Here is a 25,096-nt window from a genome sequence, read left to right on the forward strand (position 1 = left end):
GCCTGTGAAGCACAAACTGGTATGACCAAAGGAAACAGTCAAACAGTTCAACAGACATGTTTAGCATTGCATAAGTGCATCAGCTCATTGCTGTATTAAAGTAATGAAATTAAAAAGAATAAACACAAAATAAGGACAAATATAAAGAATTCTGTGGTTGTGTAGACTCTGTAGAACCGTTAATTGAGGAAGGAAGGAAATATGTTGCAACCCTATAAAGCACAAGAAATCTTATGTCACATGTACAGTCAACATCTTGTGCAACAATGAGAAAATTTCCACAGTTATAAGTTGTGCAGTGCATTCAAAATAACACCTACGCACTGAAATTAAAATGGTCTCCAAGTGATTCAACTTTGGAGAGCTGGCAATACCTTCTGCTTTAAAAAAATATCAACAACTTAGACAAGAACAGAGAGACCAATGTGTGTATCTACTGCATTCATCCTTGTCCAGTTCATATAAAATTTAGAAGTAGCACAGTCGAAGTAGAGGACTGGTGTACCTTGAGCCTGAAGCGTGGCCTGCCTTTGAAAGCACGGTAACGGGGGGCTTCAACAGGCCCAAACTGAGTTCCCACCGGAATGTCCTCACGGGCTGTAACACGAGGGCCACACTCTGCATTTTCAGCCAGAGCCAATGTCGGTGGCAGTGAGAGGCGTGCCCGCGATGGCACAGACTTGTCATCCACTTTCTGGGCCAGGCCCAAAAGTGGGCACGCTGCAGTCACATGGCCTTCCCCACACACACTGCATTCTGGGGCGGAGAAATACAGGTGACAAAAGTTCACACAGAGCAGTGGTCTTCAGCCACGAATGAATGCTATTGATAAAAATACAGTGTATCACAAAACTAAATAGATGACCTCAGGTACAGAAAGAAATGCCAAAGACATTAGATGACGAGGTAATAGGTCCTACAATTGATAAGGAACATGAACGTAACCAAGGAACGCCATGCATTGCTTCATCTTTTTCTATTCTAACAGTACATGCAACAGTGAAAGTTCAAAGCTGAATAATTAAGAACTTTCCAGAAAGGCAGGATTTGATTACAGTATGAAATGGTACCAGCTAATGAGACATACACTTCATCGGGCCCCAGCGTTTAGCATTTAAAGGAGGAAGGAGGCTTTACCAGCAGTGATAACTTCACCAACACACCAAGGGGTTTACGGATCTCTGTTTAAGAAATGACTGGTAAAAAGCAATAGGCAGTATGCAACTTGTGCAAAAAGAAATAATAATAAAAAATGGAAAGGGAAGGCTTCTTTCACCACCGCCAACGACCTCAGTGCTCAAAAAAAAGAACAGTTCGCTAGCACAAGCACAGTTTATAAGCAACGCTTTCTTCGCTTATCTCCCCAGAGTTTGGAATGTTGTCTGGCTGTCTCGTCAAGTAAACTGGGCTGATCCCAGAGACAGTATAGTAGTAAGCTGGACCGATGCCAGAGATGGTGAAACCAAAACTGAGCCAATCACGGAGACTGTAATCAAAAGGTGGTAACTTGTTGGGCCGATCCTGACACTAGTGCAGGATACATGCTGTCACAAGTGCTTGAATGAGGTTCATAATGCAGGTTGATCCTGAAGACAGTGCAATCAAAGGTATGGGCAGGTCAATTCTGGTAATGCTATAGCATGACAGTTAATCAGGTGTGGCATGTGGACCTAACATCATTGCATCTTTCTCCGAGTTTAGCATCAGTGTCTCATCGAGTGGACAGAGTTAGGGAATTCTTTCACACAGCTGAGACGCAGAAAGAGACGGCACAAAGAAACAAAGAACAGCTGTGACATTAGGCATGGAAGTTTGGGGAAGAAGACATTGCATAGTAGCACTGGCTTATATATAAAAAATGATGCCTATATAGTTCAGTGCGACTCTAAAGTATATATACAGATGTCTTCCTCAGGAGGTGAAATAAATCATGTCTTTTGCAAGGGATGTAGATGTGTTAAACGTGAAACATTACTTTCACATACACTGTACAGGCATCTGTGCTTTAATTTTTACATGCACCACGAGACCAACATCGTCTCGGTATTGCAAGTGTAATGGAAGCTGTCAAGAAGCTTTGTGTTCACCAATTCCAAAAGTGCATAAGATTAGCATAACTTTTTATGCTTGAATTTTTCATGACAGAAGTTGCTCTTAAGAGTGTTGCATAAAAGGACACTGAAACCAATAATAAAATCAAACTATGTGTTGTCCTTCTACAAACCTTTCAGTGTTTATTATGCAACAATAGATTAGTTGTATCCATAAAAGTAGCAAACAAAGACAAATGAAAAAGTTACAAGATACACCTTGCACCAAGTGTGTCCTGTCAATTCTACAGTGTCCCTTAACTGTAGCCCTGATAAAGAGAAGGCCTCTTCTCGAAACTTCACCTACTGCCTCAAACATCCCTTGTTAGGCTACTGTTTACAACTGCTATTTATCAGTTTGTCCTCCTCTGCAGCACACTACATTTACTGCTCATATTGGTCACCAAGAAGCCCAAATAGCTACATCAGTGACTTAGTTCGCAAGAAGATTACAATTGAAGAGATCGCATCTTGCACAACTTAAACCCGCTGTAATGAAGATTATAATACACTTCAACACATATCATTGTCAATCAGTTCCTTTCAATAAAGCTCTACAGTGAAGGTGAAAGGAAAATTTGTTAGCTACCTGAAGTAGCCAGGAAGCCATGAAAAACAAAAAATAACTGTATAGGTTCCCCAGGGAGGAACCTTCACAGTTTATGAAAATTTTATCCTGGTCTGGCAGTTGAACATGGCACCACTGCCTTTCTGGGGCAGCCACTGAACCAACTCGGGTAGCTACAAAAGAGTAGCAGATGGCAGAGCAAGAGCAAACTATATGAACATTTTAGGTGCAGGAACACTGGTTAACCAAATCAGCTATATGTAACCAAATCAGCAATCTGTACAATAAAGGAAGATTCATAACAAAGGAAATGATGCGATTCAACCAAATGTTGGAATCTGAGTGAAGCGAAGTTTTCACGAAGCAGTTAATTAAATGCTATAAAACTAAATGCAGTGCATATAATTGTCTTTATTGTCATCTATACATCATGCAATCTCGTGCAATATTTGTGTTTATGAGATGCACCAGTCACAACCTCAATGTCATGCCATGTTTACGTTTGTGTGCTATACCATTCACAAGCTTTCTCTCCCTTCTTCCCTTTCCTTGAAGAGTAGCGTGCAGGTGAATACTTCTATGCTGGCAAACCACTCTGATTTTAAATAGAGAGCTCTCTCTGTAAGCCAAACACAAACAGCAACTCATGCGAATGCACAAAACGTAGATGCAGTGATATCACACGGACAAAGGCAATGTTTGAGAAACTAAAATAGAGCCGACTGTGCGCATACGCCAGGAAATAGTAATCTCTGAAGGCTTGCAACAATGCGCTTCATTGCAGGCCCCACAGTGCAGGAATTGCAGTTGGCAATTCAGAGGTCATGATCTGTCATGCACTAATACCTGCTTTCAGTCAGAGGGGCATATGGACAGGGTACAACACTTCTGCAAATAGTGCAGATAAAGTGCGGACAGGCAGCACCAACAAGTTATTTTATTGAAAGCACCAATAAACATCAAGCAAACTTAATTTTCTTTCATGTTGAAATGTAATATAATCATCAATTGCTGAGTAGACCATAAATATGATCGCTATGGCACAAACAAGGAAAGACGGAAGGGAACAAAGGGCGTGCTCCCCTTGTTCCCTTCCATCCTTCCTTGTTTGCGCCATAACGATCATACTTATGGTCTACTCAGCAATATGAAACAACTAGCCCAGCAACACGTAATTCTGGATAATCATCAATGGTTGAGAATAATTTACCATTCATTAAACAGGACATTATGTACCAATGGCACCTGACAAAGTATCTTCATAGTGATGCTGCCAATATCTGTCCTATATTTACGGAATTTTCTCACTCACAAGAGCTTCCTATAGCAGTGCTTCAGACATTTTGAATCAGCAATTTATCCCTTAAGCTTAGCTTACTGTTTGCCTTTAATGCATTAATGCAGCTTTAAACGTAAGCACAGCCAATTGTGCCGGTCACTTAAACCTTCACAGTAGATGGTTGTATAATGTCGCGCCACAACCTGTTCAAGGAATAACAGAGTATGGCCGGCAAGGCATCCACTGACTCAAGCTACCAAGGTCCATATGAAAACTAGACAAATGTTGTATTCACAGATAGGTTACAAGGAAGGAAAACTGTGAACACATTATTACTCTTTATTTTGGATAAAAAGAGGCACAAAAGAAGAAGGAACATGCTGGCAACTTCCCAAGGCACAACGTTTGCCTTTTAGGAAGAATAGGATAGAAAAATTAAGAGAGGAGGGTTATTACGGTAGTGTACATTGGTCACAATACAGTGCCCAGCATTTTGCATGACACACTGCATTAATTTAAAAAATATATATAGGGTTTAGGTTTGACATCCAGTCCATGGAAATGTGCTGCGTATATACCAGTTTATGTCTCCTCAGATATCTCATATACAATGTCAGTAATGCTTACAACAATCACGTGATGTTAAAATATGTTTGCACCTATTGATCACAGCAGAATGATCACTGCATCAGAATTCCGCGAATGCTCGAAGTATAAAAGTCATGCTGCAGAGTTCGAGGTTGTGAGCGGCAGCAGCATTTTGATGGGGACAAAATGCAGAAATGCATTTGTACTTAGAATTAGGTGCACATTAAAAATTATTCTAGTGCCTTATAATCACATAGTGATTTTGACACTTAAACCCCCAAAATTTTTTTTAAAGGTATACTAGTATGATCATTATTTGTTAATTCAATTTGTAAACTATAGTGATTCCAAAAGCACTTGCCTGATTTAGGTGTTATGCAGTTATTTCTAATGATATTTTTTCACATCTAGAACTACAACAGGCTCTTTGCATGCCTGTTACTTTGGGCACTGAAGTGGTGAAATGTTACAGGCTGAATCGGCTATCACACACAGATGATAAAGCATTTTTTGGCTTCAGAATATTGCTGACGTAGTAACCTAGGGAAAACCTTGAACTGCATGTAAACATTTGATAACCACTGCATTTGTGACACAAAAACCTTGAACTGTATGCCAACATTTTATAACCACTGTATTTGTGACACAAACAGAGAAAGGAAAATACGACAGATGGTGCAAGTACATTCTTGGTTAGAACACTGAGAGCAGTGAACAAAATTTAGCAATTCACAAGTGTGTGTTAACTCTGTTCGGAAAAGAATATGCTGTATTCTCCTCCACTGTGTTGGAATGTTCCTGCAGTTTCACCAATATATATTTCTGCACGTTTCGCGTGAGAATCCGCGCATTTTGCAGTTTTTTGCATTTGCTTGCTTAAAGATGTAACTGTGGTAAAAAGCCCTTTGGCACACGTTGGAATTGTACTTCACAGCCTGCCAGTTGTGCAGGTGCTACTGGCTCTCCCTCAGTGCTAACTACACCAACGGTGATACAAGTAGCATCACTAGCAGCTGATCGACTAAACACTATGTCGTTTCTAAGGACTTCAAGGAAGCTTTTAACAAAGGACTACGATAATGTTTCTGTGCTACTACAGCAATCGGACGGGTAATGTGGACGAACGAGGTCATTTTATGAGGTGACCCTAATTTTTTTCAAAGAAACGATATTCAAACGCTATTGTGAGCGGGGACACTCAGCATCACATTCATGCCCAAACGTAACGCTCCAAGCGTTTTATTGCACGATCAACTGTTGAACGCACCAACGATCCGATTGGAACGTTTCGCTTCTACGATGCTAGATATATCAACTTCTTTACTGCAAGGTAGAAGGTATCCAGCCTAAGTTAGAGCAAGCGCGGTAGGCAACACATTCCACAGTGCATTATGTCGCTGCAAAAGTCCCGTCCGAAACTCTTGGGCGAAACACTTGCACGACATGGTGACATCCCGCTTATAACAACAAATTCTTATTTTATGCGAGACAAGAATCTTCAAATAAACCACCCCAACAGCCTCTGGAACACGCGCTACTGACAAAACGTGCGTACAGCGCGTTAAAACACGAAAAGCAGCATCGGCGCACAATAAAATGTGAAAACCTACGGCGCACGACGGACGGTCCGATTCACCACAAAATATTTTGGTGCTCGTAAAATCTTTGTTACGCGTCACCGTACATTTGCCACGATTAGGGAGATAAAATTTTTATTTGATAGCTTTGACAGTAAGTACCAGGACCGTAGATAAATCCAACAATGAAATAACCTGCGGTAACGCAACCACATTTTTACTCGGGGCAGGCACCAAAAAGCAACATGGCGTCCCGTCGGTGCGTTTGGCTAGCCGGGCCGTGAGGGGCGCGTGCGTTGGCGCGAAGATTGGTCAGGACGTACCTTCTTTCTGGCTCTGTGCAGGCGCGGAAGGTTCTGCAGCATAGTCTGTGACGTTAGCGTAAATGTTTACATACATTTTATAAGCCCATCGAGAGTACTGTATTGCACTTCACCGTCACCCGGTTGTCGGGCAGCGCTGAGCCTTCCTAGAGTTTGCTGCGAATTTAAACTCTAGCAACTATATCATCAGCATGATTTCTTAAAAATTGACATGGAATGCGCAGCACATTCCCCATAAAGTAGAAATTAGTACGCGGCCTCCAATGCTAGTAAGTCCAGGTTGTACGCAATATTCTTGTAATGGCAGCCATTGTGGTTCGACAATTTGTGTAGGCACCTCTGGCGGCACGAAATAGTTTCGTTTTCGGTGTCTTGGAGGAATTACTGGCATAAGTACGCTGTTGTGTGCATGACTAGAATTTTCTGAGCAAAGGAGCTGTCGGCGCGCTGCTAGTAAATACATTTAGACACCTGCTGCCAATGCGTGCTTCGATCATGTGCACACTGATTAAGCCCTATACATGAATGGTTACACATTAATGTGTTCTGGATGGGTCCATTTCAAGTTGATACATAAACGCGTACTCGCGTTAGCTGGCTCTGGCGCAAACAAGCAAGTTATGGAAGAAAAAGGAATACGCAAATCCGACATATACGTTGGAATTCAAGGCCCCTCGTGAATCGGTTATGTAAATGACAAATTAAATGCGCAATTATCCTTTCTGTCATCCTTGTGTATGTGATGCATTGTTCAATTAGGTATATGTAGTGTGACGTAACGTGATCCCAATGTTGATGCGCTACACCGTTCATAGTCGAAGCATGGTCGAAGCCGGAATTGCAAACAGAAGTCCTGCAGGAATTCATTATATCCTGCGAGACGTCAACGAATCCATGGCCTAATGCAAACTGGCCCTGCACAGGTGCTCTAGCGCGAACGTGGTTTCACGCGCACATGCTGCGCAAGACAGCAGCATGCCTGCGGTCAAGGAAGCACGACCGATCGTGCAAGGAAGTATGGGAAGTTTCGTTGAGAAAATTTCGCTTTAAAAATGACCTCAGGCCCGTTAAAGGATTAGTAGCAAAGTCTAAACGTACAATTACAAGCTTACTACACGATACAATTTCTGCCGACGTCTGGCAGCTCGTGCCTGTTCCGACGGCCTGCTCATCAACGGCGTCCGCGGCTTCGGCGAACGCTCGCCTTCACGACACGCGTGCGAGAACCGTTTTGGAACACTAATTATTAAAGCAAAATTCGCTGTAAAAGTACTCAGTGGGAAACCAGGACATATCTGTATAGGTGTTCTGTGGACATATCAGTTTACGATGGACTCACAGCGAAGGAGACTGTTGTACACTGTTGTACAGCTCGGTGTGAGCGAAATGCTCTAACGCTGGTACTGGGAATACAAATGCACGTGCTGACCGGTTATTATTACTATTTATTATTTACACATACTGCGTGAGTGATTAATGCGTGCAAAGTATGAAAAAAAAATTGGAGAAGCAAATACATATAATATTAGTAACCAGAATCATTCTGGTCTCTCTCTCTCTCTCTCTCTCTCTCTCTATATATATATATATATATATATATATATATATATATATATATATATATATATATATATATATATATTATAATGTGAATAATTCTCAACAAATGTAGGTGTTACGCCAGCATGGAGAAGTCATCCAATTCATGAGCTCACTCAGGAACTGGCACCTTTGAGCAACTAAAGTCCCTAGATCGTGGCTCTCCTGCAGCAGATATCCATTCGGAACAGTCTGCGTTCAAAAGCAAAAGAAAAATATGCTCCTTGGTTTTCACCTCACCAGACCTAATCAACTGCCCAGCAATCATGATGCTCTAAACTAGGAGCTTCAATAAATGTAGTGGTGATTTGTTAGTCATAAAGAAAGCCAACGATGAATAATCAGCACGAGCGAAACTGGGACATAGTGAACAAAGCTGCAAATGCATCGTAATAAACACCTTACATGCAGATATAAAAACTTTAGTACCACCTTACTTTTAGCCAACGCTTTCGTTAAACGTTTGACGCGTCCCGCAAGTTAGCGCTACAAACGTTAGCGATACACAAGCAAAAAAAAGAAAGAAATTTTAATTGTTTTATAAAACAGGTCAAAAGTCCAAAATGTTATGCTCTTTACATTCGCAATATTTTATAACATTTCTACAGAGCTTATTAACAGGTAGCGGGAGCACGGATCATCTGAGCAGTCCCAGCCAAACGCAAGTGCGAGCTGCAGCACCCATAGTGTTTCATAAAATAATTATAGTTTAAATAGTTTAAAACCCTATGGAAGTTCCGAGGCGTCCGTCCTTTTCACTCTTCAGGAAACAAGCGGCAGGAGAGATGCTCGAGCTCTCTTTTTTAGTGAATAATCGCTAATGGTGCAGGCACTTCTGGCGGCGAAAGTAGTAGATAACTTGCAATGGATTACTGTATTTTCAGTGTACACGAAGGGGCTTGTACGGGACCGTTGTTTCGAACTTGACGCGGCAAGTCTTCACGGGTCGTCGGCCGACGTGGAGAGAATTTGTGGAGGCGTTTCGCACATCGCCGATGCTGTGTTATGAAGGCAGACGGAATTAACAACCCGTAAGTCGTGTCACCTATTTACGTCACTGTTCAGAAGCGCAAAACGTTACCAGAAACAGTTTTCGGCTGTGGCACGTCCACACCCACTGCACCACTGTTGTGGTCTTAACCGTCTCCTTCTCCCATTCGTCTTGATAAATCTGCACCTTGGCGCGTTAAAACTTTCGCCGCAGATTTTAAATATAGGCGAAGACGTTGCAGGGTACAGGTCCTGTCGTGGCCAGTTTCGCCGCTGCGTTACTACCACTTAGTTGTCATTGTATGGCTGTCACTGGCTGTATGACTGTTTGTACTGCGCATTATGCTTTAACCAAGATCTTAAACATTTCATGGAGAATATACCCGTATTGCGCATATCTTGTGAGCAGCGAAAGTTTAGCGCTTTAGTGCCCCCTGCCAAATAGAGGAGCGTTAAATATGAGATAACGTCTGCGTTGATAACAGATGCATTTCGGGCAAAATGTCTTGACGTAGAGTTTTACTGAGTACGAGAGCGGAAGAGCATTAGTCAGAGATAGTTGAAAGACATGGACGGCGTGGGCGACGTAGAACAGGGAAATTCGATTTATTTCACTTGATTAATGATATATTTTAGTTAGCCACTTCCAAAGGATAGCAGGCGTTATAAACGCCTGACATACGCCTTGGCGATTGATTATACTTTACAAGACACAGCAGCAGTAGGTGACTAAACAAAGCAGAAGTACAACATAGTGCACACAATGTAAGAAACAATAATGCAGCATCCATCATTTACTGAATAGTTTACTGAACAAAGTAAGTAATTTGTACGCAATTTAGAAACGCACAACTTTGAAATTGTACTTTGAAGTGGTTGTGTAGTGAATTTCAAATGTGCACTTGTTTTCAATGATCAGCTGCCTTATGTAGATAGCAAGTTTCTTATTTAAGAGTTCAGTGATCCGAAGTTATGTCTAGAGAAAGAAGGTTCAGTTGATTTGCTGAATGAAAGATTATCAATGGGCTCTCGCAGCTCTTTTGCGACTTAAGTATTTTTGTGAGGTTTGTTGACGTTGAACCCCAGGCTAGCACGCAGTAAGGTATATGTAAGAATACTAATGAAAAATGCAGCTGCAGTGTGCACTGTAGTGGTATAAGCATATGAAATCTATTCATCGTCCAGGTTCGTTTTTCACATACGTAGTGCATGCCGCATTGTACAGTAAAAATAGAGTGGATAGTGGGGAGACTGACACAAGAATGCATACTGAATTGAAGCCGAATGGCCAAACCATAGTGTGGCTACAAAAGGTAATTTTCAACAATGTTGGTAATCTTACATTGCTACCTTTGACAGCTGCCTTAGAGATGAGATGCTCGTCACATACACTGAGAATGTGTTTTTCAGCAGTTTGCATATGATACATTGAAGAAAAAACACCTATTATATCGTGTTGAGTTTTGGTTTTCCTTAGTTGCCTATGTGTGATGTCAGATAAACTATATCTCTACCATGAGACTTTCCAGACTTGTCTCTATAAATCTGTGTGTGAACAAAACCAGCAATTTTTGTAGGTGGGTTGATATACATGTGTTTACATTGTTTACATGTCTGCACGGAATGGGTTGAAAATTGTGACGAATGCTTTTCTTCACATGCATGGTTAGCCAGGAGAGTTGGAACTTATCCATCATAGCAGTGCACAGTAAATGACGACACATAAAGAATGAGTTGGGATGAGCACTGTCTGACAACTTGTCCCCCCCGCTTCTCCAATCTTCTTCTTTTTTTCATTGTTTACTGTGCTTTATTATCGTGGCTAATTTTCTTGCTTAATCTATTGTTTCACCACTGGGGCACAATGGGCACTGAATTAAAGCTTGTCTGTTGTAATAGTATATGCATCATGGTTGTCAAGATAATACAGGGCCTGTCACAAGCAGGTTTTCAGACAACCTGAAATGCTGTCATTAGAGGGACATTAAAGAGCAACATTTAATCAGTTGGAACCGGTATGGCAGTCCTTCAAAACTTTTGTTTGTTCATTCTGTGCAAAAAGTTTGGTTATTGCCAGAGAAAGAGGAGGACAATTTTCCCTTTCTTGAACATTGTGCCAAAACCCCAGTGCCAGTACATTGGTGCAACATTATAGATTTCAAAGTATTTTGTCATATGGAACCCATTTGCCACGGGAAATGTTCAAATTTGCTAGGACGAGCCTTTGGTTTATTTGAAGTGCAACAGAGCTTTCCTCTACTGTTAAAGGACTCGGTACAAGCTCCACCCACAAAACTGTACCGCACCTGCTCTCTCTGCCTCCACGCTCCTAAGCATAGTTTCTGACAGATGCCAATACTGAAAGAAGTTTGCTTCTGCTGTTGTGTCACTGAAATGAGCAAGCATAATTCGATGGCGTAGCTATATGAACTCCATGGTGCTTTGGCTTTGATAAAACATAAATGTAAGACACAGGAAGCAGATAAACACGACGGGGACAAACGTGCAGCAGTGGTTCTCGTCACATCTATCTGTTTCCAGTGTCTTGCTTTTGTGTTGTGCTGAAGTACCGTAGAAAGTCTCCAACTAGCCTAATTCGTTGCACTTCTACACTAACTTTTTGAATCAGAGTGTGGTGTAAATGCCACTGCATTCTTACGTTGTCACTGACAGTACACCCATCTAGCTGATGTCAAAATGCATGATGCCACCACAAGCTGGTGCGGGAACTTCAGGGCGACATTGCCAGCCACCTTTTGTTTCTATGTATTTTCGGCTTATTGATGCAAAAGCATCAAATGGTCCATTCCGCATAAAAGCTAGTGTCTGTAGCAGCGAAACAGCGCGTAAATTTCCATTGGCTGCGATGCCATGTCATGTGTCCGCCTCAATTGAGCAGAGCGGGCGAAATGGAACAGCTGCTGCTGTGGTAGCACGCCAGGAGTTGCGTGAGAGGAGAAGGAAGAGGGCATTGCTGTGATGGCATGTCACTAGCCCGCCTCGGTGGAGAAGATACGGCGACGCAATGCCATGGGGCGAGATGGTTTGTCGTTGGCAAGGCAGTCGCATGACGTGCGGGTGCCGCTGTCTTGCTCGCAGAAGCCGGCGCGCAGTCCGTATTTCTCTCAGCCTCACTGAGCTTAGCTGCTGCGTGTACCTGCCAGCCTTGGTTGCCGCTGCTACTTCCTTGGTCTCTTGTCGTGCAGGACGTCAGTGGCATGTGGTGCCCTTGATTTCTCAGCAGCATCGTTCAAATGGTTCTGTTCTACAGCCAGCATGCCAATGTAGAAACTGTACAAAAAAAAATAACTCGCACCAATTTAATCACAGAACTCGATCACATACCCCACAGCAAAACTCTAAAACATTACTCACAGTGCAAAGCTCGAATGACTGCTTAGCTGTGTTCAGCTGGCCATTAATGGTTTGACATTCCCAACTCATAAAAAGAGCTTAGGTGTCCTCAGATATTTTTAGCCTCCTCTCAAGGTAAGTGTGACCGTTTGCCATGGCAAAAGTGGAATTTACTAGTACATCTTAATTTCATATTCCTGTTCAGTGACTCTTTAAGATTGCAGGGCTTGTGCTCCTAGTGTAAATGGGGCAAGGGGCATACAAACATTTGTGGCTCTTTTCTTGCACCTAATGCTTCATTTCACCAAATAAATGCGTTGCTGTGAAAAAACTATGGCCTGTGCCACGCAATCTGAAAGAAAAGCTTGGCCATTGTGAACTGCTAATCCTTTAACGGTCCTTCTATTCAGTCATCTTTACGCACAATAGAATTAGTGACAAACAATGGATGAGCCCTTCTGGCTCTCATATCTGTGTGGCTGATGTGGATTGTGTTTGCTCAGTATCAGTTGGAAAAATTCAGTATTGTAAAATGTTTCAACATACATAGGAACGGTGCCTTACAAGACGATTCTAAGTTGACATATAGTTGCAATGGGCATTTTGTTTGCATTCGTTTGAGCTCACAATCCAAGTTCTATTCCAAGTCAGTGCCTTCAAAATGTAATGACGGTTAGAGCTAATATTGGTGTCTGTAGTCTAAGTGTGAGCTTCGATAAGCATAGAATTAAGGTGTGTGACTGAGAGACTTTGAGCGTGAGTCATAACAAAACAGACAGGCGATAGTTGCCTTCAGGCAATGCACTCGGCACACAGCTCTTTCTCTGACCAAAATCTTTTCTGAGCGTACACAGATTGGAATTGGTAACTGACTTTCATTTCTGCATGCCGAGAAAGATATACCAGCTCACAAATCTTTAATGCAAAGCATTCTTTGCCTCATACCAGGCACTTTGCAATAGGTGGGTAGGTTCCTGTCTCGCCTTGTGTCTTATATTTGCAATAATAATAATAAAAAAACATGCATTTGATGGTGGGCTTTGATCCTGGGTGCTCCAGCGCAAAGGCCCAATACTCTGCCAATTGGGCCACAAGACACATGCATATTTCCCTTGTACCAATGCCAAATAGCATTTTAAACAATTGGTGCATGCATCATGTCGCATATTAACAATCTGTTTAGAAAAGCAAGAGCACATAGATGTGCTCCAGTTTCCATTAGGTCCCAATGGAATGAAACACAAATAATTGTCAACCTTATCTTAGCACTGCCGCTAAGATTCGCATCGGTCTTGCGGTGAGCCTTTCCCCACAAGCCGTGACTGTCGCACTGTGTTGCATCCTCGGTTAATAAACCCTCGTTTGTTGGCGGTCTGTCTGGTTCCTTCTCCGCGCCCTATCGGAGATACGATGAACCTGGCCGCAGCGCCCTTTGTGCGTCGCGGTGTGAAGAAGCATCGCGTCCTTTCGTGACGGTGTTCGTAACGTAAGCTTCGCGTAAACCCGCCTTCACAACATATAGAATATATCAGTTAAAATTTGTATGCATTTCGTAAGCATACTCGCGTTTGACCCTGCGCCAAAAGTGCTTGCAGCTGCTGCGCCAATACGGCTTTTTGCCTGCGCCAGTACTTGCGCCGAAACCTGAAATGGCTGTTCCACTACTGCAGTGGCGATGACAAAGAGATTGCGGAGCACCATGGCTTAGGTGCTGAGTGCTGTGCCTCTTGCTTAGGATATCTTCTTAGCCTACATAAGATAAAACCTCCAAGCTCTATTAAATGTAAGCCGTTTAGTCTACATACACTTGAAGCATGGGCGATGTCGAAATCTTTGGTAACGCTACTGATTTCATGGGCTTATAGAATATAAATAGTTCAAACTTCAGTCTAAGGTGTATATGGAAAGAATATGGCATCATGGTATATATGTGTACAGATGGCTGCATCAGTTTGCCCACTTCCTCAGTGGCCGTCATTATCGTGGCTCATCATATCAGATTACTTGGGCCACAGAACAACACTCCTCAGCTGTGGCCATAGTTACCCTGGTCCATCATATCGCAGATATCACTTGGACGACACAACATAAAATCTAAATTCATCATGATCCAAGAAGCCATTTGACATTTCGTGAGCCTCCGCAACAATGAAAATATTCATCTGCTGAGTAATAGCTCTAGCTACTTTAAAATGTGATAAGAAATGGCTCCTAGGTCTTCTACGAGGGCGAATGAGAAAGTCCTTGCCGCTATATTTTTTTTAGCCGAATTGCGGCTGTAAATGCGAAGTCAACATATCCATTGGACCTTTCTTGGACTGCCCAGCCTTATCTGCCATAGCTCCGCAGCACGGCGCTGTTGCCAGTCGTTGAAGATGGCGGTTGAGCTTCACACCATCTGCTTCGCACGTCTGCACTCTTAAGCAAAATTGCATCCTTTTGCCACACAACGATAATCGTCATCTGTCTTGTCCGCATTTCCTTTCTTTAACGTGGCGAGCCCGGTACTTCCCAGTAACGAACGGCATGCGCGTTATCAGCATGACATACACTCTAAGAACAGTTTACACCCTTTGGCTTGCCCCTTCTGCCACACAAAAATAATCGTCATCTGCCTTGATGCGTTTCCTTTCTTTATCGCTGCGAGCCCGGAACTTTCCAGTAACGAACGGCACGCGCGTTATCAGCATAGAACAGTTTACACCCTTTGGAGTGCCTCTTCTGATAACGCGCGCGCCGTTCGTCACTGGAAAGTTCCGGGCTTGCAGCGATAAAGAAAGGAAACGCATCAAGGCAGATGACGATTATTTTTGTGTGGCAGAAGGGGCAAGCCAAAGGGTGTAAACTGTTCTTAGAGTGTAGAATCCCCGACAGGAAAGTAGCGGGCGCGGCGTTTTCAAGAAAGGAAACGCAAGCAAGGCAGATGACGATTATCGTTGTGTGGCAAATATACACCCCAGAGGGTGTACATTTGCTTAAGAGTGCACGGCGTACGAGCAACAAAGTGGGATTCGTTTTCTATGGAACAAGGGACGAACGCCCATCGAAATCCACAGGGAAATGCAGCCTGCGTATGGGGAAAGGTGTCTCGCTTTGAGAAATGAGAGGTAGTGGTGTTGTGTGTTCAGAAAAGACCGTGAAAACCGTTTGGGGAGGCCGCGTGTGTCGCTGGCTGACGACAGCACGGCACAAGGGCATCCCAAATTTGGCGCTGCGATGGGAAAAATGTTTGAAGTGGTACGGGGACAATGTGGAAAAATAGTGTAAGGTATGTCGAATAGTATGTATATTGTTAATTACCTTTGTGTACCTTATTTTGGCTAATAAAAATAGGGACAAGGACTTTCTGATTCACCCTCGCATTTTCTTGTTAGCATTATGCAGCTGCATAAACTTGTGAAAGCGTCAACTATATTTGACAACATTGTGTCCTTGAAAACTGCAGACACCATGTGGTATTGCCTATAGATACAGTAATGGTACAATATTGCCTTTCTCCAGACCTCTTCTTTAGCCTCATACTATGCTCAATGCAACATCAAAGAACTTGTTACAATAATGTAATTTTGATAGCAGCAGCTGTCGTATGCTTGCTCATAGTATAACCTCTTGTATGCCCTGATGCATTCAGTACAGTCATGTATGTCTTGTACGTAGATCACAGTTAGGTGTGACCTTTACAAAACGGTACATGTATTTTACTCAGCATAGACCCGCCTGGCCACAAGGTGTACAAGGTCCTCTAACCAGTGCACTAATTTTGTGTTTCCTCCTAATACATGTTGTCTGGATTGGGGGCTCAATCCCATCGCTAGTGACCCGTTGTCAAAATTGGAGTCCGGCATGAATTCGAAGGTAGCTGGCCCATGCCGTCGTCCAACTTATCCACGCTGAGGACGTTGATGAAGGGAAGGACTGCTTCTCATCGAGAACGAGGAATATGGGTTTATTTACAGTATTTATATCAGTCCAACATGACTGCTTAAGAAAAGTGTGTCGAGCATCCGCACAACAGCGGCTTATAAGCACTCGGCCCCCCTTTGATTCCAAGGGGGCAGAAAACGTTCGTCCAGTCATTTTAAACAGGCCGCCTCCCTCCGGGACGGGTTACACACACACGCATACACACAGGTGCGATGGTCCGGAGCCGACGTCAGAGGGGCTTCGTAGAACTCGGAGTCGCCCGGGTAGCGCGTTGTCTTGCGTCTTGGTCGGTGCGTGGCAAGGAGCCTGAGTCGGCGTTCCCGCGGCAACTCCCCCACCCGTAGCAGATCAGGTCGGCGTTGTCCTGTTGCGCACAAAGCCTGCTTCGTCGAACTCCTTCAGTCACAACGGCGACGAGGCTAGAGCGTAACGGTGGCGGTTTCAGCACAAAGCCTGCTTCGTCGAACGCATCCTAGCTGAAGCGACGGAGAGTGGAGGATGCGCGTATTGTTCATGACACAGTCGACTTAGTCACGCCGTGGCTAGAGGTTGGCGGCGGAATTCCAAGATGAGGTTGCCACCACTGGCGTAAATGGCTGGCAAACTTGCACTGCAGCTGGCCGTTCTTAACAATGTATGCGAGCTGCAAGTGTTGGTTGCTTCCTTAGTAACGCTTGGCAATTGGCCAGATACTGAACGTCCCACTGAGACCTTGACTGCGCTCTCAGTCAAGCTGTAAAGCTATTAAGACATTACGTGAATTCCTGAGCAGCATATTGTGTGTGTTGTTATGTACTCGCCTTCTCAGTGAGAGGGATTTACACTGCTCTCTTTGATGCTTCTTCCGCCTCATCTGCCTAGTTCATTTTCGTAATTTTTGTTCGCCTAATCATCGTTTATTTATTTTTTGTCAATGGCCTATCATAGTCATCGCTTAGAACCGCAATTTTGCGGCTCTCCCCTCCGCGCCTCTTGTAAGGTTACAGCGCCGAACTCTGTTGTCGTCGCTTGTGTGGTCTTTGTCCTTATATCTATTCGTTCCACGTACACCCTGGCAACCGTCCGTTTGCGCCCTGCCAGAGCGGATGCCTGCTTCTCTCTCTGTCTCTTTCATTTCTTGCCACCATTTCGTCCATTGAGGCTAGACATGCCAACCGTCCGCGGCGCAAGAAAACGCTTTGCTAAAAACGGCAAAAAAAAACAAGAAAGAACGGAATATAAAGCCGCTCTCGATTGCGCGTTTCGCTTTCGTCACACATTTCTTTGTTCTGCGGGCCACTTACCGCCTCCTCCCCGCCTCGCTTGTAGCTCCCACGTACACGCGCTTGCTTCTGAGTTCGGCGTGTGACAGCGTATTGGTCTGCCGTGGTAGCCAGGGAGCCTGCCGTTGTGCAAGCAACCACCGTACGCAAAACCATTAGTCGCGCTGGGCAATGCGCCATTGTGGGTCCGCCGTGTAAAAGAGCTGTGAAGCGAGCCGGCGTGCAGCTGGACGAACTGTCGGTTGCGGAATGGCGGAGCGGCGGCTACGCGCTGCCCCTTTGAGAGCAGGGCGAAATTTCTGTATGACTGTGCCCACCCGGAGTGTCATCGAAAGCGCTCCTTGTTCGGACAGTTCAGATGTGCTTCGTATATAGAGCAGCAGCAGCCAGTCTTTTGCGGAGTCCCTGCTCACGATATCCCGCATATACGTTGACGTCCGCGTACTTGAAACGGTCTTGTGCTTGTCTTCGCAGTCGCTAGCGGACGCTACTGCACTTTCGGTTGTTCCACTGTACATATGTCCACCTAGACATGCTAGATAAACAATTAAGGCTGCTGTACTGCACGATGATTACAGCGTAGGAGAAAAATTCGCAGTTTTGGCCGATTTCGGAGCAGTGAGAGCGATAGCTCTTCTGCTCTTCCTCATCTGGTGCCAGGCGTGCGATGCGCACAATACAGGGGCAGAGCCCACCACAGAACACAACAGACGAAGACAAGCGGATGAAGTCCCTTCTGTCAAAGAGCCATGGGTGGCCTCTAGTGAACGTAGAGTGAAACACGCTCAGCGGTACATATTGTAAAGAAGACGTGGCGTGCAGTCGTTAACGAAAGCAGCCAAAATCACCACCGAAAGCGCTCATTTAATGGCGAAGCACTTATGAACGAAAAGCTTTCTGAATTCAGTCCCAAAAGTCTATTTTTGCATCTACTGTGGGACAAAGACGATATCTAACTGCTCATGTCTTCCCTTAGTGTTTTCACTCTAATAATGTTTATACCTTTAAATGTGTTGGCTTTACCATGAGTAACATCCCTACTGTTAGGGCCTTAAGAAGTTTTATAGAGCCGACCGCGAGCTGCGCGCCACAGATGCCGAGCTAAAACGGCAGCGCTCTTCAAGCATGCCCACCGTGCGTAGCACCCAAAAGCGAAAATGAGGTGAAAGAACGGTGAAACAAAAGATTTACAGTATAGACTGCTTGCGAAGTTTGGTTTGCATGATGTAACACTCGATGTAATTAACACAGCTTCGCTGTTCGACCATCTTCAGGGACTGGGAGGGGCGGGGATTTTTTATTTGTCTGTAAATTTTCCTATCATTATGCGGTTTCTCTGTGGCTACTAGGCCTTGATAAACGTACTCCTTCACTTTTAAGATCGCGACTAGCACTCACAAACTCCCTTGTTTTCTTCGTAGGTAACGCTGCAATAGTTTTCTGCACATTAATCTTCAAACACATTCTTAAGACCTTGCCCGTTCAAGTCACCGATAATTGGCTGTAGGTCACCTCCAGAGTTGCTGAATGGGACAACATTGTCTGCAAGTTGGCGACATTCCGCGATAATCCTTACATATAATCATTTGCAGCGTATAGCACCTTGACTACTCATTGCAAGAATGCAATGGAAAGATTGATTTCCCGCCTCACACCTTTCAAAAATCGGTATTTCTCCTCTTGTTGATGATGAGAAATATTTACTTTTTTTTTAACTTCGGAAATGTAGCGCCCACTCGCCAAATTTACCGTTCTTCTGCACATATTACTGAAGATATTGACATATTCTTCCTGTACTACTTGACTATGCAATGCCTCGATAATGGCTGGTAACTCTAGCACTGAAGTATGGAACAGATATTAGAGAGATAGATCACTATATATGATATATACACAAAGCGGTATGGTCAGAAAGAAAGAGTACGTTTTGTTGTGTTCGATCGGTGAAGATGCACTGGTCACCGACGTCGAAAGTGTCGTCACCATCATTTGTGCACCAAATCGTTTACGCGTGTGCTATCGTGTTCAGTATGAGTTAATCACGAGTTACGGAAAAATTGTTTAATAAATAGCGATAATGGGATTTGGAACAGTGTTTGGTATTTCAGTTTTTCGCTTGTCGGCGCCGCAGTGCAGTCCAATTGGGGCCACTTGAACCACGGGCACCGCGGTGCAGCAGATACTGAGCGCGACGGTAGGGTTTATAGCGAGTATAGTCGGATACAACTTTAGAAAAAAGGGGGCGTTTACTCCTCCGAGGCGGGTGCACCAATGGGCGCGCATTCTGGACCGACGTCATGCGCCGGACGGCCAGTGACTTCGCCGCTTCGGTCATCTGGGCGGGGCCTCCCCTTTTTTCTAAAGTTGTATCCGACTATAGTTGCCTCGTTCACACCACGCACGCTCGGCATGCATACGGGAAGACGCGATAACACGCACGTACGCTGGAATGCTCGGCTACAAGAAGAGAAAAGAAAAACAAACCTCTTCGCAACCGAGACGTGTGAAGGCTAAACCAATCATCGCGTCGTCAATCCGCGCCGGGTCATGGTCGCCAGCCAGTAGTGCAGGGATTCAGCGTTTCACCTCGCGCTTTCTCGCGGGCCTTTTTTGTTCGAGACCGCGCGACTTACACGGAGCTGTCTTATTGCAGACGTATGGGCGTGTAAAGGTTGACCGAAACCAGAGCGACAGAAACAGAATATCCTGTTCTCCGTGTCCGAAACACGTTTTCGCTCGTTTTCGTTCTCGCATTAGGCTCGAGGTCGCGCTCGCTGTTCTAGCTAGCGTTTACGAGCTAACGAAAAAAAAAAGAAAGGTGTAAGTGGCAGGAGCGGGCTGATGGAAGGCTTGCGTAACCGACAGGCGCGACTGACCGTGGCAGCTGAAGAGATCTCGTCCACTGCCTGTTGCGGCGAATACTCACCGCTTTTGTAGCTGAGCCCCAGAAGATATGCTCTGGGAGGCCACACGCAAAGCCTATTGTTCCAGCGGAGCGTACCCGTTGGATAACGAAAAGAAATGCGCAAACCATTTGCCGTATCACCTGCGTCACACAGAGCTGCACATATTTGATATCCCTTTTTGCTCATTTCTATTTTGTACATATGCCTTGCGACAAGCAGGGTTTCGAAACGGTATGTTTTTCGTTCTGGTTTTAGTTTCGTTCCACTGAAGTAAGGCAGCAAGTTATCGTTCCTGTTCTGCTCCGGAACGAAAAAGAAAAAAAAAATGATCCGTAATGGTTCATCACAGTTTTGCATGGTTCGCATGCGAAAAAATTTCGAAGTAACGATACAAATGTAGTGTTTTGTTTCCTCGTTAAGTGAATTATGAATTTTGAGATCACGCTCAGTGCCTGGGGTCAAGGCGAACTGAGCATGTTCTCAGAAGCAGCGCGTCAGCGAGTTTACTCGTCGAAATGCGAGACCGCTGTTCCGATAAAACGAACTTAAACGAACGTTTAAACTTATGCAACAAAGCCTTGTACCCGTAGAAAACGAAACCATAAGCTCTCGAGCGCGCAAGCCCTTGATTTTTCTGCGATGCCGATCTCCTAGCGCACCGAGCGGCAGGCGTAGATTAGTGGAGCGCTCGACCGGCGATTGCTCGCACTACCCCTGCATGAAATAAGCGCTAACGCTGACGTTGCCTCACGTCGGTTGTTTCGGATTGCAGACTTTCCCCTTGAACCGAAAACCGATAGAAGATATTTCGGTTTCACTTCCTAACAAAAATAATAAATTACGTTTCGGGTACGTTTTTGTCCCGGTCAAAAATGTCGTTTTCTTATTTTTGTTTGTTTTTGTTCCGTTCCGACACCCTGGCGACAAGTCCCCCGATTAAAGAAAACAAATGACTAGCCTGGTCGGCTTTGAAAATTAGCGTTGGGCAGTACGAAAATAAATTCGGCAGAGACACTTAAGATTTCTCGCATATTTAATAAAGGAAAAATTGACGTCTCAGTTTTCCTTTATTAAATACTTCTCTCAACCTTGCGGGTTTCCGCAGAACTATTACGTCAGACTTCTAATTAAGTGCGGGAATTCGAAAGCATTATACCGTTTGTAGACCTCGGAACGTAATGAACGCACTCGTGCATGTTATACACTCATGACGTGGCGCTGCCTCCATCCTGCTGGTAGCGCCGTCACGTGCCCAATGACGCACGCACTGGGCCATACTATATATATATATATATATATATATATATATATATATATATATATATATATATATATATATATATATATATATATATATATATATATATATATATATATATATATATATATATGGGGCCGACCTGACCGTGCGGATGCTTAAAACGCGTTTTGGCACGGCGTGTTCATATGCAGTTTTCTGCAAAACCTTGCTTCGATGATTTCTCTTGTTCGAATTCCTGCATACTGGACTGACTGAATGAAAAAAAAAGGAGCTTGCAATTTTGCGACTCCGGAAATTTTGACACGAAATCCGCCAGGCAGCAAGCATAAAAGCGGGTGCTAAAAAGAGCAGCAGAAAACTGCAATCGCGTGTGGAAAAAAGAAAACTGCAGTTTCTGCAAAACCACACGATAAGCATGCTTGCAGAAAACTGCAGTTTTCTGCAAAACAGTTTTCTGCAAAAGAAGCCAACAAACACTGACACCAGGTTTTGCAGAAAACTGCAGTTTTCTGCAAAACCACTGGTGTTTCCCTGATGATTTTCTCGAGCTGGTGGGTGCTAAAAAGAGCAGCCCCCGGGAAGCCAACGCCAGCATTTTACACGCACACGCACGCACACACACAGATGTAAAAAAAAAAGAAAGCTACTTTCCTGCAAAATTCCGAGCAACGATTGAGAACGGTGCTTTTGGCAGAACGCGGGTGCTGAAAAGAGCTTGTGAACAGAATGACCTGCTGCATTGGTAGACGCGATGCCATTTTTACAAAAACTGCAGTTTTCTGCAAAACCACTGTGGTTTTGCAGAAAACTGCATGCTTAAAACGCTGGTTTTGCAGAAAACTGCAGTTTTCTGCAAAACCATGGGGGATGAGGCGGTACACCCACACATGGATTCGTGCAAACTCAGTTACATCATATTTTTTCTTTGCCTACGCTTTCTTTTTTTTCATCGGGTTCTAAAAAGAGCAGCATCGGCATGCTTTTGGCAGAACGCGCGTCGCCGATTTCGTCTTTGCCGAAAGCACCCTTTGCATGCAGAGTGAACTGTGCTTCTTTTGATAACCAGAGCCGCGTTCTGCCAAAAGAAAACTGCAGTTTTCTGCAAAACCACACTCCGCGTCTACCAAAAGATGCAGATTTTTGTGTGACGCCTTCCCCCTTTGCATAGCTTCTGCTCTTTTTAGCACCCCCATGCTGCTCTTTTCAGCGTTTTGCAGAAAACTGCACGTGGATTTCTACCATGCGGGTTCTAAAAAGAGCAGTTTTCTGCTGGCCCGTCGACAATCGCGGCGGCATGCATGCAGAAAACTGCAATCGCGTCTACATGCCGCCGCTGGTGCTTTTAATGCGTTTGTCCTCCTATTGTCAAGATTTGCAGAAATAAAGGTAACGTGCACGTCAGCGCCAACAATGACGCAGTAAACTTTTAGACACCATAAAATTTTAAATGAAAAGGTATAGGCAACCAAAAAACCTCATATGATGTGGGTAAGAGAACTCACGTAATGACACTTTGCCCCCTCCCCGGAAAACTTTGGAGGGGGGTCCGAGCCACGGAATCCGCGCCTATGGGGCAAATAGTTATAGTAAAGAAAGACGGCGGGGGAAGGGGGAGGTTAGAAGAAAGAATAATAGAAACGCTAATAGTGACGGAAACTCCGAGACAGAAGGTGCCGTTATTTCTTTCTTTTAATGCGTACGGACCACTCCTTTGCACGCGCTCGACGGGATGAGCGCGTTGCGGATCGATCGTGCCGTGGTCTGTCATGTGCGCGACAACGCTTCATTCGATGCGCCTCCTCCGTTCGCCCTTGACGTGGCATCGTGCACGGGGGGCGAGAGGTTCGCTTGACGTTCCTGCGTCCTTCTCGGATATAGCGTGCCATAAAATGCGACAGCGACGATCGGGACAACAACACTCGGTCGGTTGGGTGTACTATTTCTGAACCGACTGCAGTTTCTCTCAGAGTTTGTTCCGTGTATCTCCATCAATCTGGGCTAGGGTGGCTTCCTCGGGTGGCTGGTGTTGAGCTCCGACTCGTTGGATGAGAATCGCCCCGCTTGGAGATACCTTGCGAGAAGTCGTGTGATGAAGCGATGTGTGCGTCATCGTCCCTCCCACGACACTGAGTTTGCGCATGATTACATTTGACGTAAAGGAGGGAGAGGGGGATGCGAAATTCTTGACCATAAAGCAAGTGCGGCGTAGTTACATTTAGCGTAGCTCACGTCTTCTTTGGTTTGATCTCTGATAAGATTAGTATTAAAGAAGAAAAAAACCTCGATGCCCTTCCACTCTGAAGAAGGATGACCAGCGAAGCTGTGTACGTGGGCCCCTTAATGGCAAACTGCACTTCCGCCGCGGGTCGGCCCGGCATTGCACTGTCTTCGGGATCGGCCCACGTATGGGGGGAGGGGGATCGGATTTACCGCCTTTGACGGTCTGCCACCATTCATTGCGTATCGAACTTGCCATGCGGCCGACATATCACTCGTCTCGCGCTGATCATCGACGCAAGGTTAGATGCACTTTCTGCAAGTTTTTTTTCTTATTCCTTCATACCACACACATCTAACGATTGGTACCACCTTCCCGTCAACATTGCATCTATTCCTGATCACTCTTTGTTTTTTGTCCTTCTGTATCTACGCACCTTCAGTGTGATAACTCGGCGTGTTCATTTGATGTGCCTCCCGCTTTCTTTTTACGTGTTGCAATGGCTGCAGTTTGCGCGATATTTATTTTGTGTTTTTGATTTGCTGTTAATGTTGTATAACATGCCGTGTCCCTTAATTTATTTTGTTTCATATTCATATGTGACCCACTGTCCTCGACTACAATGCATTGGCGCTTGACAGGATCTGAAATAATTAAATAAATAAATAAGTGCTACTTACCCGCGCTGCACTTGCGCCAACTAAATCTAGGTGACCTTAGAACAACTCGCGGTTTTTCGCGAAACGCAGAACCGTCTCTGGAAAAGCGCTGCCTAGCATGAAAAAGGAACATCTTGTCCCGTCTTTTCGTGCCGCCTCCAAGTATTCTCTTAGGTGTATACCAATACCATCAAGCTCAGTTTTCAACCCTTATGATGAACTTTCGTGGCAAGAGAGAGAGGGAAGGTAGGAGAGAAATGTCTTCCGTCGAGGCAAACGGAGAGGGAGTGCTGGGAGTGCTGTTAACATTTTCCGTGGAGTCTGTACAGATCGGTCACGCCAAAGGCACTACGCCACCATGATGTCGTATACTTACCGAACAACTGCAGCATGCCGACGCAGGGGCAGTGTTTGATGACGCATCGTTGCAGTATTTCGGTTCTCGAGTGTTCGGGATTTGCTTGCCTTGCTTTAGTTATTTGTCACTTCTGTCTGCCT

General features: G+C 44.5%; 2 protein-coding genes across 3 annotated transcripts in view; one reads left to right on the forward strand and one right to left on the reverse strand.

The window, feature by feature from the left end:
- The window catches only part of LOC135905530 (uncharacterized), a 54,556-nt gene extending 47,515 nt beyond the window's left edge, over positions 1 to 7,041 (reverse strand). Inside the window, exons 1-2 of the mRNA XM_065436486.2 lie at positions 6,426 to 7,041; positions 506 to 756 (exon numbers count right to left, since the gene is read on the reverse strand). Of these exons, the coding sequence (XP_065292558.1) occupies positions 506 to 756; positions 6,426 to 6,501 (327 nt within the window). The 5' untranslated portion in view covers positions 6,502 to 7,041. The remainder of the gene's footprint in view (positions 1 to 505; positions 757 to 6,425) is intronic.
- Positions 7,042 to 8,895: 1,854 nt separating this feature from the next.
- Positions 8,896 to 25,096, forward strand: part of Pask (PAS kinase) — an 85,223-nt gene continuing 69,022 nt past the window's right edge. For both annotated transcript variants that reach the window (XM_065436481.2, XM_065436482.2), the window contains exon 1: positions 8,896 to 9,055. In XM_065436481.2, the coding sequence (XP_065292553.2) occupies positions 9,030 to 9,055 (26 nt within the window). In that variant the 5' untranslated portion in view covers positions 8,896 to 9,029. The remainder of the gene's footprint in view (positions 9,056 to 25,096) is intronic.

This window comes from Dermacentor albipictus, chromosome 3, assembly GCF_038994185.2.
Source record: "Dermacentor albipictus isolate Rhodes 1998 colony chromosome 3, USDA_Dalb.pri_finalv2, whole genome shotgun sequence".
NCBI classification, from domain to species: Eukaryota; Metazoa; Arthropoda; class Arachnida; order Ixodida; family Ixodidae; genus Dermacentor; species Dermacentor albipictus.